This window comes from Eutrema salsugineum, unplaced genomic scaffold, assembly GCF_000478725.1.
Source record: "Eutrema salsugineum unplaced genomic scaffold, Eutsalg1_0 scaffold_12, whole genome shotgun sequence".
NCBI classification, from domain to species: domain Eukaryota; kingdom Viridiplantae; phylum Streptophyta; class Magnoliopsida; order Brassicales; family Brassicaceae; genus Eutrema; species Eutrema salsugineum.
In genome coordinates, this window is record NW_006256895.1 from 10,309,186 (window position 1) to 10,322,570 (window position 13,385).

At 40.0% G+C, this 13,385-nt stretch overlaps 2 protein-coding genes across 2 annotated transcripts; one reads left to right on the top strand and one right to left on the bottom strand.

The window, feature by feature from the left end:
* Nucleotides 1–262: 262 nt before the first annotated feature.
* On the top strand, nt 263–1,676 carry LOC18025778 (zinc finger CCCH domain-containing protein 20). The gene has a single exon (XM_006408837.2). The coding sequence runs from the start codon at nt 322–324 to the stop codon at nt 1,399–1,401; it is 1,080 nt and encodes a 359-aa protein (XP_006408900.1). The 5' UTR covers nt 263–321; the 3' UTR covers nt 1,402–1,676.
* Nucleotides 1,677–4,201: 2,525 nt separating this feature from the next.
* On the bottom strand, nt 4,202–6,514 carry LOC18025779 (putative F-box protein At2g04810). The gene is made up of 3 exons (XM_024160201.1): nt 6,487–6,514; nt 6,028–6,258; nt 4,202–5,133 (listed from the first exon to the last, which is right to left on the bottom strand). The coding sequence occupies exons 1-3, from the start codon at nt 6,512–6,514 to the stop codon at nt 4,202–4,204; spliced, it is 1,191 nt and encodes a 396-aa protein (XP_024015969.1).
* Nucleotides 6,515–13,385: the final 6,871 nt, after the last annotated feature.

Here is a 13,385-nt window from a genome sequence, read left to right on the forward strand (position 1 = left end):
TAGTATCATCGCAGCCGCTCAACTCACAGAGCTGTCACGTAAAGTAACTTATAAATCTTCCACGTCATCAAATAATCCACGTGATCAAGTCTTACACCGCCGATTTGTGACTCGTATCTCACAGGCACGTCACGCGAGCTTATCACTTTGGATTTAACCGCGGTTTGAAAAAATATAGATAACCATGGTTAAATATTAACCAAACAGTGGTTTAAGTATTTCCCACTACTCAGCATCAGTTTATAAAGAAGCAAAACTTTGCCGGAGATTTAGCAAACACATCGGAGAAGACGAATGTGATTTTCTCTTTCACTTAAATAAATGATGATCGGAGAAACTCATCGTGCTTATCCAACGGTTCATATTCCTCCATGGCCATTTTTCGACGATCTAACGGCGGCAGATTTTAATGGAAGTCCTGACGGCGGAAATAGCATGATCGAGGCTTTGGCTGCGTTGCAGCATTATCTTCCGTCGAACGAGCCGGATCCGGATTCGGATCCTGATTTATCGGGTCCGGATTCACCAATCGATGCTTACTCCTGCGATCATTTCCGGATGTTCGAGTTTAAAGTCCGGCGATGTGCCCGTGGCCGGAGCCATGACTGGACGGAGTGTCCGTACGCTCATCCCGGAGAAAAAGCTCGCCGTCGAGATCCGAGGAAGTATCATTACTCAGGTACGGCGTGTCCTGATTTTCGAAAAGGCAATTGCCCAAAAGGCGACACGTGTGAGTTTTCTCATGGAGTCTTCGAGTGTTGGCTTCATCCGGCGCGTTACCGGACTCAGCCGTGTAAAGACGGTGGTCACTGTCGCCGTCGTGTTTGTTTCTTCGCTCATTCGCCGGATCAGCTTAGGGTTTTGCCGAATCAAAGCCCCGATCGAGTCGATTCGTTCGACGGTGTGTCTCCGATACGTAGGGCGTTTCAGTTTTCAATTTCTCCGGCGTCTGGTTCGCCGCCGGTGAGTCCACGAGCTGACTCGGAGTCTTCTGCTTTACTGAGTCGTTCACTCGGGTCTGGTTCTGTGAACGACGTCGTTGCGTCTCTGAGGAACTTGCAGCTTAATAAAGTGAAATCTCTTCCTTCGTCTTGCAACAATCATCAAATCGGATGCTACGGATCCGGGTTCGGGTCTCCTCGTGGATCAGTCTTGGGTCCCGGGTTTCGGAGTTTACCAAATACCCCGACCCGACTCGACACTGGGTATACGGACATTTGGGATAATGGTTTGGAGGAAGAACCGGCGATGGAACGGGTTGAGTCGGGTCGTGAACTGCGAGCGAAGATGTTCGAGAAGCTGAGCAAGGAAAATTGTATGGATCGGGTTGACCCGGATCCATATCAGGGATCGGGTGAAGCTCCTGATGTCGGGTGGGTCTCTGAGCTCGTGATGTTATAGAACCCGATCCGTACCCGGATATTTGAATTTGGTTGATAAATTAAGGAGCTAAAGGATTATAATCGTCATGGATTTTCTTAGAAAAATTATGTGTAAATATTTTCTACTAATTTCGCCTATATATATTATTGATTATCGGGGGAGATGTCTCAATGTAATATACAATGCTTAGGATCTTTTTCTTATGATTAAATCTGTAAGAATATTATATTGTTTTGTTTTTTTTTCATGTAGTTTATTAATTATATGAATGTAACGCCAACGCAAATTATTAATTTTCTTAGAGCCCTAACTGGGATATTTGTTTAATGTTTCAATTTGAGTAATGATTTGTTTTGTTCTATTTATTTAGGCATGCGTGAAATGGTGTGTGATGTGGATTAACGTCCGTAAACATCATTATCCGAGAGTGTGATTATGTCCTAAATAAGTGGGTGATCAATTTTTGTCTTGTCGAACTTGGGATGGGTCGTTGTACTTGTGTGTCCTTTTGGCAAATATAGTCATTAATTTGCTTAAACAAAAATTTAAATATATATTATACTTAGTGGAAGTTCTATAGACCATTTCCATTGAGAGTTCTAAGGGGATTCATGGTCCAGAATTCAATGCATTCGGATTTTAAAAAAAAAAATAAAAACGCTCAATAACTTAAGAATTGCCGTTTAGTTAAGAGCTCGAAAATTGGAGTTATTAATCCGTAGTGCGTTATTAGGCGGAGAAATAATGTGTTTTGTAAATAAAAATGACATTTCTCTTTCTTTTGCACGACATTTTATCGTGAATCAAAAAAAAAAAACATGTTCGTGTTTCACCAGCAATTTTGTTTTTTTCGACGATTTGATTGCGATGGCAAATCGGAGCGGAGTTGGGGAAAATCAAGACTGTTAACTCCATTCTCGTTGTCAAGGTTTGTTTTCCTCCACTGATTCTCTGTTTTCGTGTGCAAATCGGATTTGGGTGAAAAATTAGGGTTTTTTATTTGGAAAACCCCTAAATAAAATTCACTAATAGAAGATAATTTTAATATGGGATTCTTCACTATTTACAAAAAAAAAATGGTAAGAATCCCAAACCGGGTTCATTGATAGAGATGCTTTTAGTCCAGTGGTCGATTAAAAGTTCATTAATGCTTTCACACTAAGAAGTTTAGGTTTCAATCCTGGAAAATGCGATTTTGTAAGTTATTTAATAAAGACAAGTTTATAAAAAAAAATTTTAGCGTGGTGTAAAAAGAACCGTTCGTTGTGGATTCAGACTGTGTAGATTCTAGTGGAGCGGATAAATTATTAATTGAAAAAATTGTTTTTGTAATAATTCTTCTAATAAAATAAAAAAACATTGAGATGATAAAAAAATTATTATACTTAAAATTAAATAATGGATCTTAAGCTGTATAGAAAATATTTTGCATGTTGCATGATGTTGAACTCTTATTTTTTTTTGTATATGAGAATTGAGATATGAAACTCCGCATAAAGATATGGTAGTAAAGTACGCAGCTAGTTTACAAAACAACTGTAAAATAATTATACACAAGAGATGAGTATTTTTGTTTGTTTGTCAAAGGATATTATAAGAGAGAGTATTAATCAGCATTTGTTGAATAAATAATTAAAAGCAAGTGTCGTATTTTGATGGTTAAAGAAGAGAGTATTAATCACTTTTTGTTGAATAAATAGTTAAAAGCAAGTGTCGTATTTTGATGGTTAAAGAATAGGATACTTCGTCTATAAATTCTTCTGCTATGGTAGTATATTTGTCAATGCTTCAAATGATAACAACGTACTCCTAACGACGCCTTTAAGTAGTTTACTTCACATTTTAATTAAGTTCTTAGATTTGAGTTGTTGTTGTGTATTGACTCTAAAAATAGTCATAGATCTTATCCGAAGGGATTATTGCAACGCACCTTAAAGAAATTAATGGGAGTTTTATAATAATGTTTATTGGATCGTTTTGATGATAAAAAGGGGACATGAGGGTCCATTGTTAGATACGCAAGTCCCGTATTTCTTTACTTTGACAAAAAAAGAATTAATAATTATTAAGCTATGAATGAAGAACAAGGATATGATTAATAGAGGAAAAAACTAAATTCGTAGGGTTGCGTAGTGATTATTAGTCTACACAACTAAAATAAGTGACGGAGAAAAGAAGAAACCTATTGCACGAACTCATTAGTAGACTCATTATCATATTGGTGATAATGCTTAGTAAAAGTGGAGACAATTTTTTCTTTAACCTAGTCCGGTATATATGCATGTTAGACTCTTATATTATCAGCAGAACGAAGATTAGGATTCACTTAAATATTAGCTAAATGCCTATATTCATACGGAAATTATGGTCCAGGTTAGATATAGGGTACGATTGATAACACTATCAAAATCCATAAATGAGACAGTTAAGAGAAAAGATAGATTAAAAGAATGGTTCTAATAAAATAGCAGTAAAAGAGAAGGTTTGGTTGAAACTTGAAAGTTGAAACAGACAGTTAAACAATGTTTTTAACTATTTTCTGAAAGTATAGAAATTTGACAGAAACCTTTTAAGTAGTTTTATATATGGGTTCTTACAATCTCATCTCATTGTCGCTAATGAGACACTGATCAAAAATTTGTTCGTTCTTCGCGTAAGCTCTACTTAGAAACTACTTAGAAAAAAAAGAGAGTAGGAAAAAGAAACCATTCAAATGCAGACTAATAATCAACTCCTGGAACATTCATAAATCATTCAAAGAACAAAACTAACAACAAGAAAGCAAACAAAATACTTGATCAAAACTGAAGAAAACTTGTTAAAACAAACGACTATAGTCATAATCAACTCCTGGAACAAACCACTGAGCTTCGTTTATATAAAAACATGATTTCTTAGGCCATTCGATTCTACCAGTAGCCATGTCGAAGACACCACAATCCGAAGCACGATCTTCATGATCTTGATTATCAGGCCAAACATCATCTTCAACGAAACAGATTGAATCACTCTTGATCCCTTCAGTAAAACAACATTCAACAGGTGCTCTTAGTGTAACCCCATGACCAAAAACCACCATCTCTCCATCTCCTATAGAATCCACTCTTTCCCACTCGCAGCTCTCGCGATTCATCTTGAATACGTAGAACAAAAGTTTCTCTTCATCATATTTCTTTTCTTTTAAGCTCAAGATGATCAAAACCTCTCCTGATCTCTGAATCGCTATTTTCCTCTTCCAAACGAATTCCCTCGGCTTCTCATCGAATCGAAAAGGATGTTTACGATAAGGGTTCTTCTTCTTCTCTTCTCTAGGGTTTCCTTCTTTAGAAACATCGAAAATCTTGATTTTCTGTTTAGTTGTCAACACGTAAAGCTTGCTGTTCTTATAAGCTATGTCAAGAAAAACCGACTCGCTGCCTTCTCCTCGAGGTTTAACATTCGACCAAGAATCATCTCCCTTCTTGTATGTGAACAAGTGGTGCTGACTGAAAGTCCAAGCAACGAAGTAATCCTCTTTAACCTCGTCTATCCACAGAACAGCTGAGTTTTTCAAACGATCTGGCCCTTCAAAGGATCCATAGCTCTTCCAATCATCGATTGCTGGGAGATTGATCCTTTTGCGCGTTAACAGGTTCAAAAGATGGAAATGAAAACGAGAATCAACCATCAGGATCCAACTCCCGGAGCTAGCCATACAATAGCTGCTTTCTTTAAGTCCTCTTCTTGTGTTTTTTATAGAGGACTCGTTTTCTTGGGGATCAAGCAACGGTTGACCACCTTTTGTGTAATAATTGTTGGGCCGAAATTATTGAACCCATTAAGGGTGAAGATGAAATGAAGTGTGTTGTAAGTGGTTTTATCCCACATCGGTAGATTAGTGGGAAAATCTGTAGTATATATTAAGATATGTTTTATACATGTTCAAAACATGTGAGAGAGAAAAAAATAAGCCCCACACGCGCCCCGCCGCCAAGCCGGGTACGGGTCGTGTTGGTCGAATGGGCCTAAGGCGAATATTCTTTTTGGACCATATTTTTATGGGCGTTTTGGTTGACTTTCTGCATATGTTTTGATTCAGTTAAAGAGAATATTGGATATTCATTATCCCTTCAAAAACGTATCAGATTGTGATTAATCACAGATTGCTGATTTCTCGCCTTTGACTACGCTAAATTTATGGTCGAGATTCGTGTTGACTAGCGGATTTCTTGGGATTTTTTGAGACTGCTCAAGTCTCTTCCTCCGCTATATATACACGACTTTTCTCTCATTTTTTTGACCTTACACCTCTCATTTTTCCTCTCATAAATTCTCTCAACAGTCTCTCTCTCTCTCTTTTATTTTTCGTAAGTCTTCTACCGAGAGTATAGTAGAATTATAGTTCGTTTAAATCCGTGTTTCTTAGTGCTGTTGAAAACGGATAAGTTTGGTTGTATCCTGCGACTCTTGAATTACAGAAACCCGTCGCACTACGGGCAATTCATAGAGTTAAGGAAAGAGATCATACTCTCGCCTCCATTCGTTTATATTTTCCTTAACGTTTATTTTTAAAAACTCGTATTTCAATTGCTATTTCGTAGTGTTCAATATTTATGGTTTTACAATAATAAGGGGACCAGTTTTCTTGGGGATCGAACAACAAACCACCTTGGTGTATGATGCGTAAAGGACACGGAGGACGATTCAAGCATGTTTTCCAAACGGAAAACCAATCTGAGCAAACGGCTTTTGCTTGGTGAGAATCAATAGGGCTCAGTGTCTCTAAAATCTTTCGCAAAACGTCAGGACTAAGGTTGGACCAGTCGCTACATCTCGTCTTCTCCTTTCTGATATTTCTAAACGCTTTTGTCACAGGGTGAATATGTCCACCTTTATCTTACCTTTATCATATTCCAAATAAATTAGTCCGGTATTTCGTTTGGTACGTTTGGTACGTTGCCTATGTAAGGCCTTTTGGCATTTGTAGAAACCTTAATCGAATAATCATTTCCTCACTCTTCACTCTCTCTCTACCTTTTCTCTCTGAAATCTTCTCTATCTCCTCCGTCGTCTCTATCCACGGATTCCAAGATCAAAAGGTGATCTCCTCTCTCCTTCTATCACCATTTTGAGACTGTTTCTTCATCTCCATCAGATATTCCTTCTGGGTTTCTGATTTGGAGTTACCTATCTTATATTTACTGCTTCATTGGTATCAGAGCTCTGCACGATCCCGGAGAGATGACTATGGAGACGAGACAGCATTCGATTTCCGAGCTACACAAGCAGATCGATGACCTGCGTTCACTACAATCGAAGCAAGACGCCGATCAGAAGCTACGAACAGATTCTTTGTTCGCTGGTCTCCGATCTGAGCTCGACGGGAAGTTCGCGAGCTTCGACGACAGGTTCACGGGGTTGGAGACGGCGATTCTGAAGTACTTTTCTCAAGGATCGGTACTGAATCAGCCTAACTCACCTCAGTCAGCTGGAACTACTTCATCGGCGGGTACCACCAACTCCGCCGGTCTACTACCGACGCCGGGTTCTACAAGGCCACCAGATCCGCCAGATCTGACAAGATCGGGACCGAATCTGAGAAGCAACAACCCAACGGAGGTTACGACGGATCTAGCGCTGCCAAATGGGTTGTTTTCGAGGTTGACGAAGGTCGGATTCCCCTCATTTGACGGTACGACGCTCCGTGAGTGGCTTTATCGGTGTGAGCAGTTTTTCTCTCTAGACAACACCTTACCGGAGTATAAGGTCCGGCTCGCATCGATGCACATGACAGGAGATGCGCTGGAGTTTCATCAGAACCTCATCAAGGAAAGGTATGGAGTGTACCCTCCCTGGTCTGAGTATGTTGAGGCTATTTCAGCAAGGTTTAGTGAATTGTTTGATGATCCGATGGCTGAGTTAGTCTGTTTGAAGCAAGATAATGACTCGATCGCCGATTACCTGCGAAAGTTTGAGCGAGTTAAAACCAGGTTGACCATATCGGCGGCTGATGCTCTCAGCATCTTTCTCACCAATATGAATCAACATCTCGCGTTACACGCCAGACAGTTCGGGGTCAAAACAGTCACTGAGGCAGCTCGCATAGCCAAGCTGGAAGAGTCTGTCCTGCAGTGCCTACCGACAAAGTTTCATAGAGCTCCCTTCAGTCCTTTTTCGATGCAACACCAACAATCCAACTTTAAGAGCCCCAGCTCCTCTACCATGGTGGCGTCGCCGAAGCAGTATGAGATGTCTAAGCCTCAGTCTATCAAACCGAACTTCATACCTAAGAGTGCCCCAGATAAGTACCCTCGGAAGTACTCTTTCGACGAGATGCAGGAACGGAAGAGTAAAGGCCAATGTATGTATTGCGATGAACCCTATACACCCGGGCATCATCTCAAACATAAGAGAGCTCAGATTTTCGTTCTTGATGGAGATGAGGAATGTTCAGATGACGATGGTGAGTCCGTGGAGTTGTCAGAGGAAGCCACTCCCGGTGAAGTTGTCAAAGCTCCAACCATCTCCATACATGCACTTAGTGGAACTACCAGTTTCCACTGTATGCGAGTGGTGGGTCAGTTCGGTGAGAAGAAGGCGAGACTTCACATACTGATTGATCCGGGAAGCACTCATAACTTCTTGGACCTTGGGATTGTGGAAAAGATCGGTTGTTCCGTAACTCCTATCAAAACTATGGCCGTGGTAGCAGCGAGTGGGTTAATGGAAACATCCTACAAATGCTCTGAGTTTGTCTTCCGAACACATGGTTATGAGTTTCAGACCGAAGTCCGAACACTTCCTCTCGATTGTTGCGATTTGGTGCTGGGAGTGCAGTGGCTCTCCACATTGGGGCCTATTTTGTGGGATTTCCTCAATCTCACTATGGAGTTTACATTGGCAGGAATTCGGTACAAGTTGAAAGGGGTCACTAAGAACAACTGCAAGGTCATTAAAGGTGACGGCCTCAACAAGTTACTCGCTCAAGGACCACAGATTGCTATGCTCCAGGTCCGGGAGGTTGTAGAAGGAGACACCAATACCCGCTCTTTGGAACCAGAAGCAATGCTTTCCCACATCTCCGCGAAGAGCCCTGATAGTACGCAGGAGGCTGAGCTCCAACCTCTCCTGGATGCTCATTCTGATCTGTTTGCAGAGCCTACTGCACTACCTCCTTTTCGCGAAGGGTTCGACCACCGTATTCCTCTTGAAGCAGGCGCCAACCCGGTCAACCAACGACCCTACAGGTACTCTTCTCTCCAGAAAGATGTCGTTGATAAACTGGTGCAAGACATGCTTTCGCAGGGGATAATACAGTACAGTTCTAGTCCATACGCCTCTCCTATCGTACTAGTGAAGAAGAAGGATGGTTCTTGGAGATTATGTGTGGATTACAGGGGGCTCAATAAGCAGACGATCAAGGATAAATACCCGATACCATTGCTTGAAGACTTGTTGGATGAACTGGGTGGATCTCGCTACTTCTCTAAGCTGGACTTGCGCGCAGGGTTTCATCAGCTGCGCATGGATCCACAGGATGTATACAAAACCGCTTTCAAGACACACGCCGGGCACTTTGAGTATCTTGTGATGCCCTTCGGGCTAACAAACGCTCCCTGTACCTTTCAGGGCTTAATGAACCACATATTCCAAGGTGTTGCCAGGAAGTTTCTACTCGTCTTTTTCGACGACATTCTGGTATATAGCCCCACGTGGGAGGCGCATCTACAACACCTGTCCGAGGTATTTTCCATTCTGCGAGAACAGCAGTTATACTTGAAGGCATCCAAATGTACTTTTGGTGCCACAGTGATTGAGTACTTAGGCCACTTTATCTCGGCGGAAGGCATTAGCACAGATCCCAGCAAAATTAAAGCCATCGAGCAATGGCCCACTCCTACTAGTCAGAAGCAGCTACGGAGTTTTCTGGGTCTTGCAAACTACTACAGGCGATTCATTAAAGGGTACAGCATCATTGCTCGCCCCCTCACTAATCTTCTAAAGAAGGACGGGTTCTCTTGGTCCGCTGAAGCAACAGACGCCTTCACAGCTTTGAAAGCCGCTCTTGTGTCTTCACCAGTGCTAGCTCTTCCGGATTTTGAGAAGACCTTTGTGGTCGAAACTGATGCATCCAACACCGGCGTGGGAGCAGTGTTGATGCAGGATCACCATCCAATTTGTTACATCAGTAGATCACTTGGTCCGAAACACCAGTCCCTGTCTGTGTATGAAAAAGAGTTGATGGCGGTTGTTCACGCAGTGCAGAGTTGGAGTTCTTATCTGACTCATCGTCCTTTTATCATCAAGACGGATCAGAAGAGTCTGAAGTTTTTGATGGAACAGAAAATCTCTACACCTTTCCAACATATGTGGTTATCCAAATTGATAGGTTACAATTTTGAGATTCAGTACAAGCAGGGGAAAGAAAACTATGCTGCAGATGCTCTTTCCCGTGTCACTGGTTCCCAACCCCTTCACGTTACGTTATCTCAAGCTCATCAGGGGTTCTACGATTCGATCAGGCTCCTCTGGCAAACTGATCCTCACCTTAAGAGGATAATCACCGATTTACAGTCAGATCCTGCTTCACATCCTCTGTATTCTTTCACAAATGATGAACTCAGGCGAAAGGGGAAGCTTGTTGTGGGTAATGACTCTGGGGTAAAGCTGCTTATCTTGAAATGGTTGCATGATTCAGCGGTTGGAGGTCATTCTGGTCGTGATGCAACTTTACACCGAGTGAAATCTCTGTTCTTTTGGCCGAAGATGAGTTTGGAAGTTCAGCGTTACATCAGGAATTGTGGGGTTTGTCAGAAAAACAAGTACGACGTTTCTGCTAAACCTGGTCTCCTCCAGCCTTTGCCTGTTCCAAAGGGGGTCTGGGAATCGATCAGCATGGATTTTATTGAGGGTTTACCTCCCTCGTTTGGCAAGCACTGTATCCTTGTAGTAGTGGACCGTTTAAGCAAAAATGCCCATTTCCATCCTCTATCTCACCCTTATACGGCAATAGAGGTGGCTCAAGTGTACTTGGATCACGTCTTCAAGCTTCACGGGATGCCTCAGGATATTGTCAGTGATAGAGACCCGACGTTTTTAAGCGAAGTCTGGAAGGAGTTATTCAAGGTTCATGGAGTTGAACTCAAGTTCTCCACAGCCTACCACCCTCAAACTGATGGGCAGACTGAGGTCACGAATAAGACCTTGGAGACCTATCTCAGATGCATGACTTCAGAGGCGCCTCACACATGGAGCAAGTGGTTGCCACTGGCTGAGTGGTGGTATAACACCACTTTTCATTCCGCAGCTCAGAGTACTCCATTTGAGATAGTCTACGGGCAACCACCTCCTTTGCACCTCCCTTATTTACCAGGTGAGAGTTCCTCGGCAGTGGTTGATAGGAGTCTGCAGAAACGTGAAGATCTCATCGCTATGTTGAAGTTCCATTTACTGCAAGCACAAAACCGGATGAAACAGTACACTGATTCTCACCGCTCAGCTCGTGAGTTTCACATTGGTGATCATGTGTATTTGAAACTTCAACCATACCGTCAACACTCTCTGAAGAACCGCAAGGTACCTCATAAGTTATCCCCTCGTTATTATGGTCCATTTCGTGTGGTTGATCGTGTGGGTAAAGTCGCCTATAAGCTGCAACTCCCTACCACTGCTGCTGTTCACAATGTGTTTCACGTCAGTCAGTTGAAGCTATGCCCGAACCCTCCATCCTCGGACCCAGTCCTACCCCAGTATCTCCTGGATATCGGCACAAGCAAAGAACCAGAGGCCATTCTCGAGACAGATGGTTCAGCGACAGAACAAAGCTGTCACTAAGGTACTCGTGCAGTGGAGAGGTCAACCCCCAGATCAAGCCACTTGGGAATTCTACCAGGATTTCATAAGCAAGTATCCAGAGTTTCATCTTTGAGGACAAAGATGGTTTGAACAGGGGAGTATTGTCACAGGGTGAATATGTCCACCTTTATCTTACCTTTATCATATTCCAAATAAATTAGTCCGGTATTTCGTTTGGTACGTTTGGTACGTTGCCTATGTAAGGCCTTTTGGCATTTGTAGAAACCTTAATCGAATAATCATTTCCTCACTCTTCACTCTCTCTCTACCTTTTCTCTCTGAAATCTTCTCTATCTCCTCCGTCGTCTCTATCCACGGATTCCAGGATCAAAAGGTGATCTCCTCTCTCCTTCTATCACCATTTTGAGACTGTTTCTTCATCTCCATCAGATATTCCTTCTGGATTTCTGATTTGGAGTTACCTATCTTATATTTACTGCTTCAGCTTTTTCTGTCTTCTCTCTTCTCATCAAATCATTAAGCGCATCCATGCCTGCGCTTACCTGCCACCGAGCACACTAATGGAACTAGCTAGGGTTTTGTTTTGATTTTATCAAGTGTTTATTCACAATTTATCAATCATTATTTTCAATAACTTACATTTTTATTTCGTATAATAAAAAAAAAAATCTCTAAAACTTATAAACATCTTATTCTATTATATAAAGCAATATTATAATTTATCAGATCGTGACATTTGTCATGGTTAATTTATATTGTGACATGTGTTAATGCAATAATATATATTTTTTTAATTTTCAATTATTTATTTAAAAATATATGTTATTTTAAAATAAAAATTATTAAAAATAAAAAATAAAGTTAGGAAAAATAGAAACAACATATCTTGGAAATTATCTCTTCGGAACCTTATAATTTATTTAGAGGATCGTTTATGAGATTTATGGATACTATAGATTAATCTGTAATTTCTTAATTGTGAATCTTAAAATAAAATTTGTGAATAATTTAAAAAAATTAATTTAGAATTTAACTATACATATCATAATTACGCTGGTTATAAAATATAAAGTTTAATTATGTTTTCTTCAATAAAAATTACTAAATAGAAATAAGAGAAAAAAACAAAATGTACAACAGAAATTATGTATTTGCAACCTTATCATTTATTTAGAAGTATTTATTTATAAATTTGAATTATGAATCATAAAACGTAATTTGTGAATAAATTAACAAAATTTTAATTTAGAATCTAATCATCATATAAATCATAATTAAGCAGATTATTAATTCAAATCTAAATAGTTTCTTATTTTTCCATGTATTACGCGGCACTTTATCTAGTTAATGTATATTACCAAATCAGAACGAAACTAAATCTTGAAAATCTTTTAATATCATTATATCTACTAAACCTATAATCTATTCTATAATCTATTTTTAATCCTGCGAACTTTTTTTTTTCTAAGAACAAGAATCATATAAATTTTGACAGAAATCTTAAAAGCAACTCTATGGGTCAAAGACCCTGAACTAAAACTTATTCATACAAAAAGATTGATGTGGTTCTTTATACCTCATTTAATCTAACATGAAATTGAGACATTTATTAAATCTATGAATAAGTTCTATATGAACAGAAACTCCAAATGTAATCTTACTGATCAGTTTTGTATTTCTTTTCAGTATCTTGATAAAGTTGGGTCAAAGCATCTTTTTGTTTTGTGCAAACTTCTCGTTTTATATTTAACTTGGTTTCGAGCATACAAACAGAGAGCATGTTTTGCAAGGTTTATCAGCCAATACATTTGTTGGATCAGGAAATAAACTTGAAAGCTAAGTAAAAGACTAAGAGATATCGAGAGGACTCCATCAAGATCAGATTCGAATCGGATTCTAAAAAATCCCAAATCCTTTGTTAGATGCCATAATAACGGTTAAAGACTCATCTGATTGCCGGCACAGCTTGTAAGGCTCGAAAATATATCTTCATTTATGGACATTGTGAAATAACACTTAGTGTAGAACAAGAACAGTAAGTTTTGAACTTTACTTTACAGATGGGATTTCATTGAATTTGCAGGCACGTAGTTCTATCGAGGAAGTCAGAAACTGTCAACAGAACCAGAATGGAAAGCAAGGAAGAGAAAAAGAATAGCAAGTACCAAGTCAAAACCAAGAAAAAGAAGATTAATAACACAATAAAG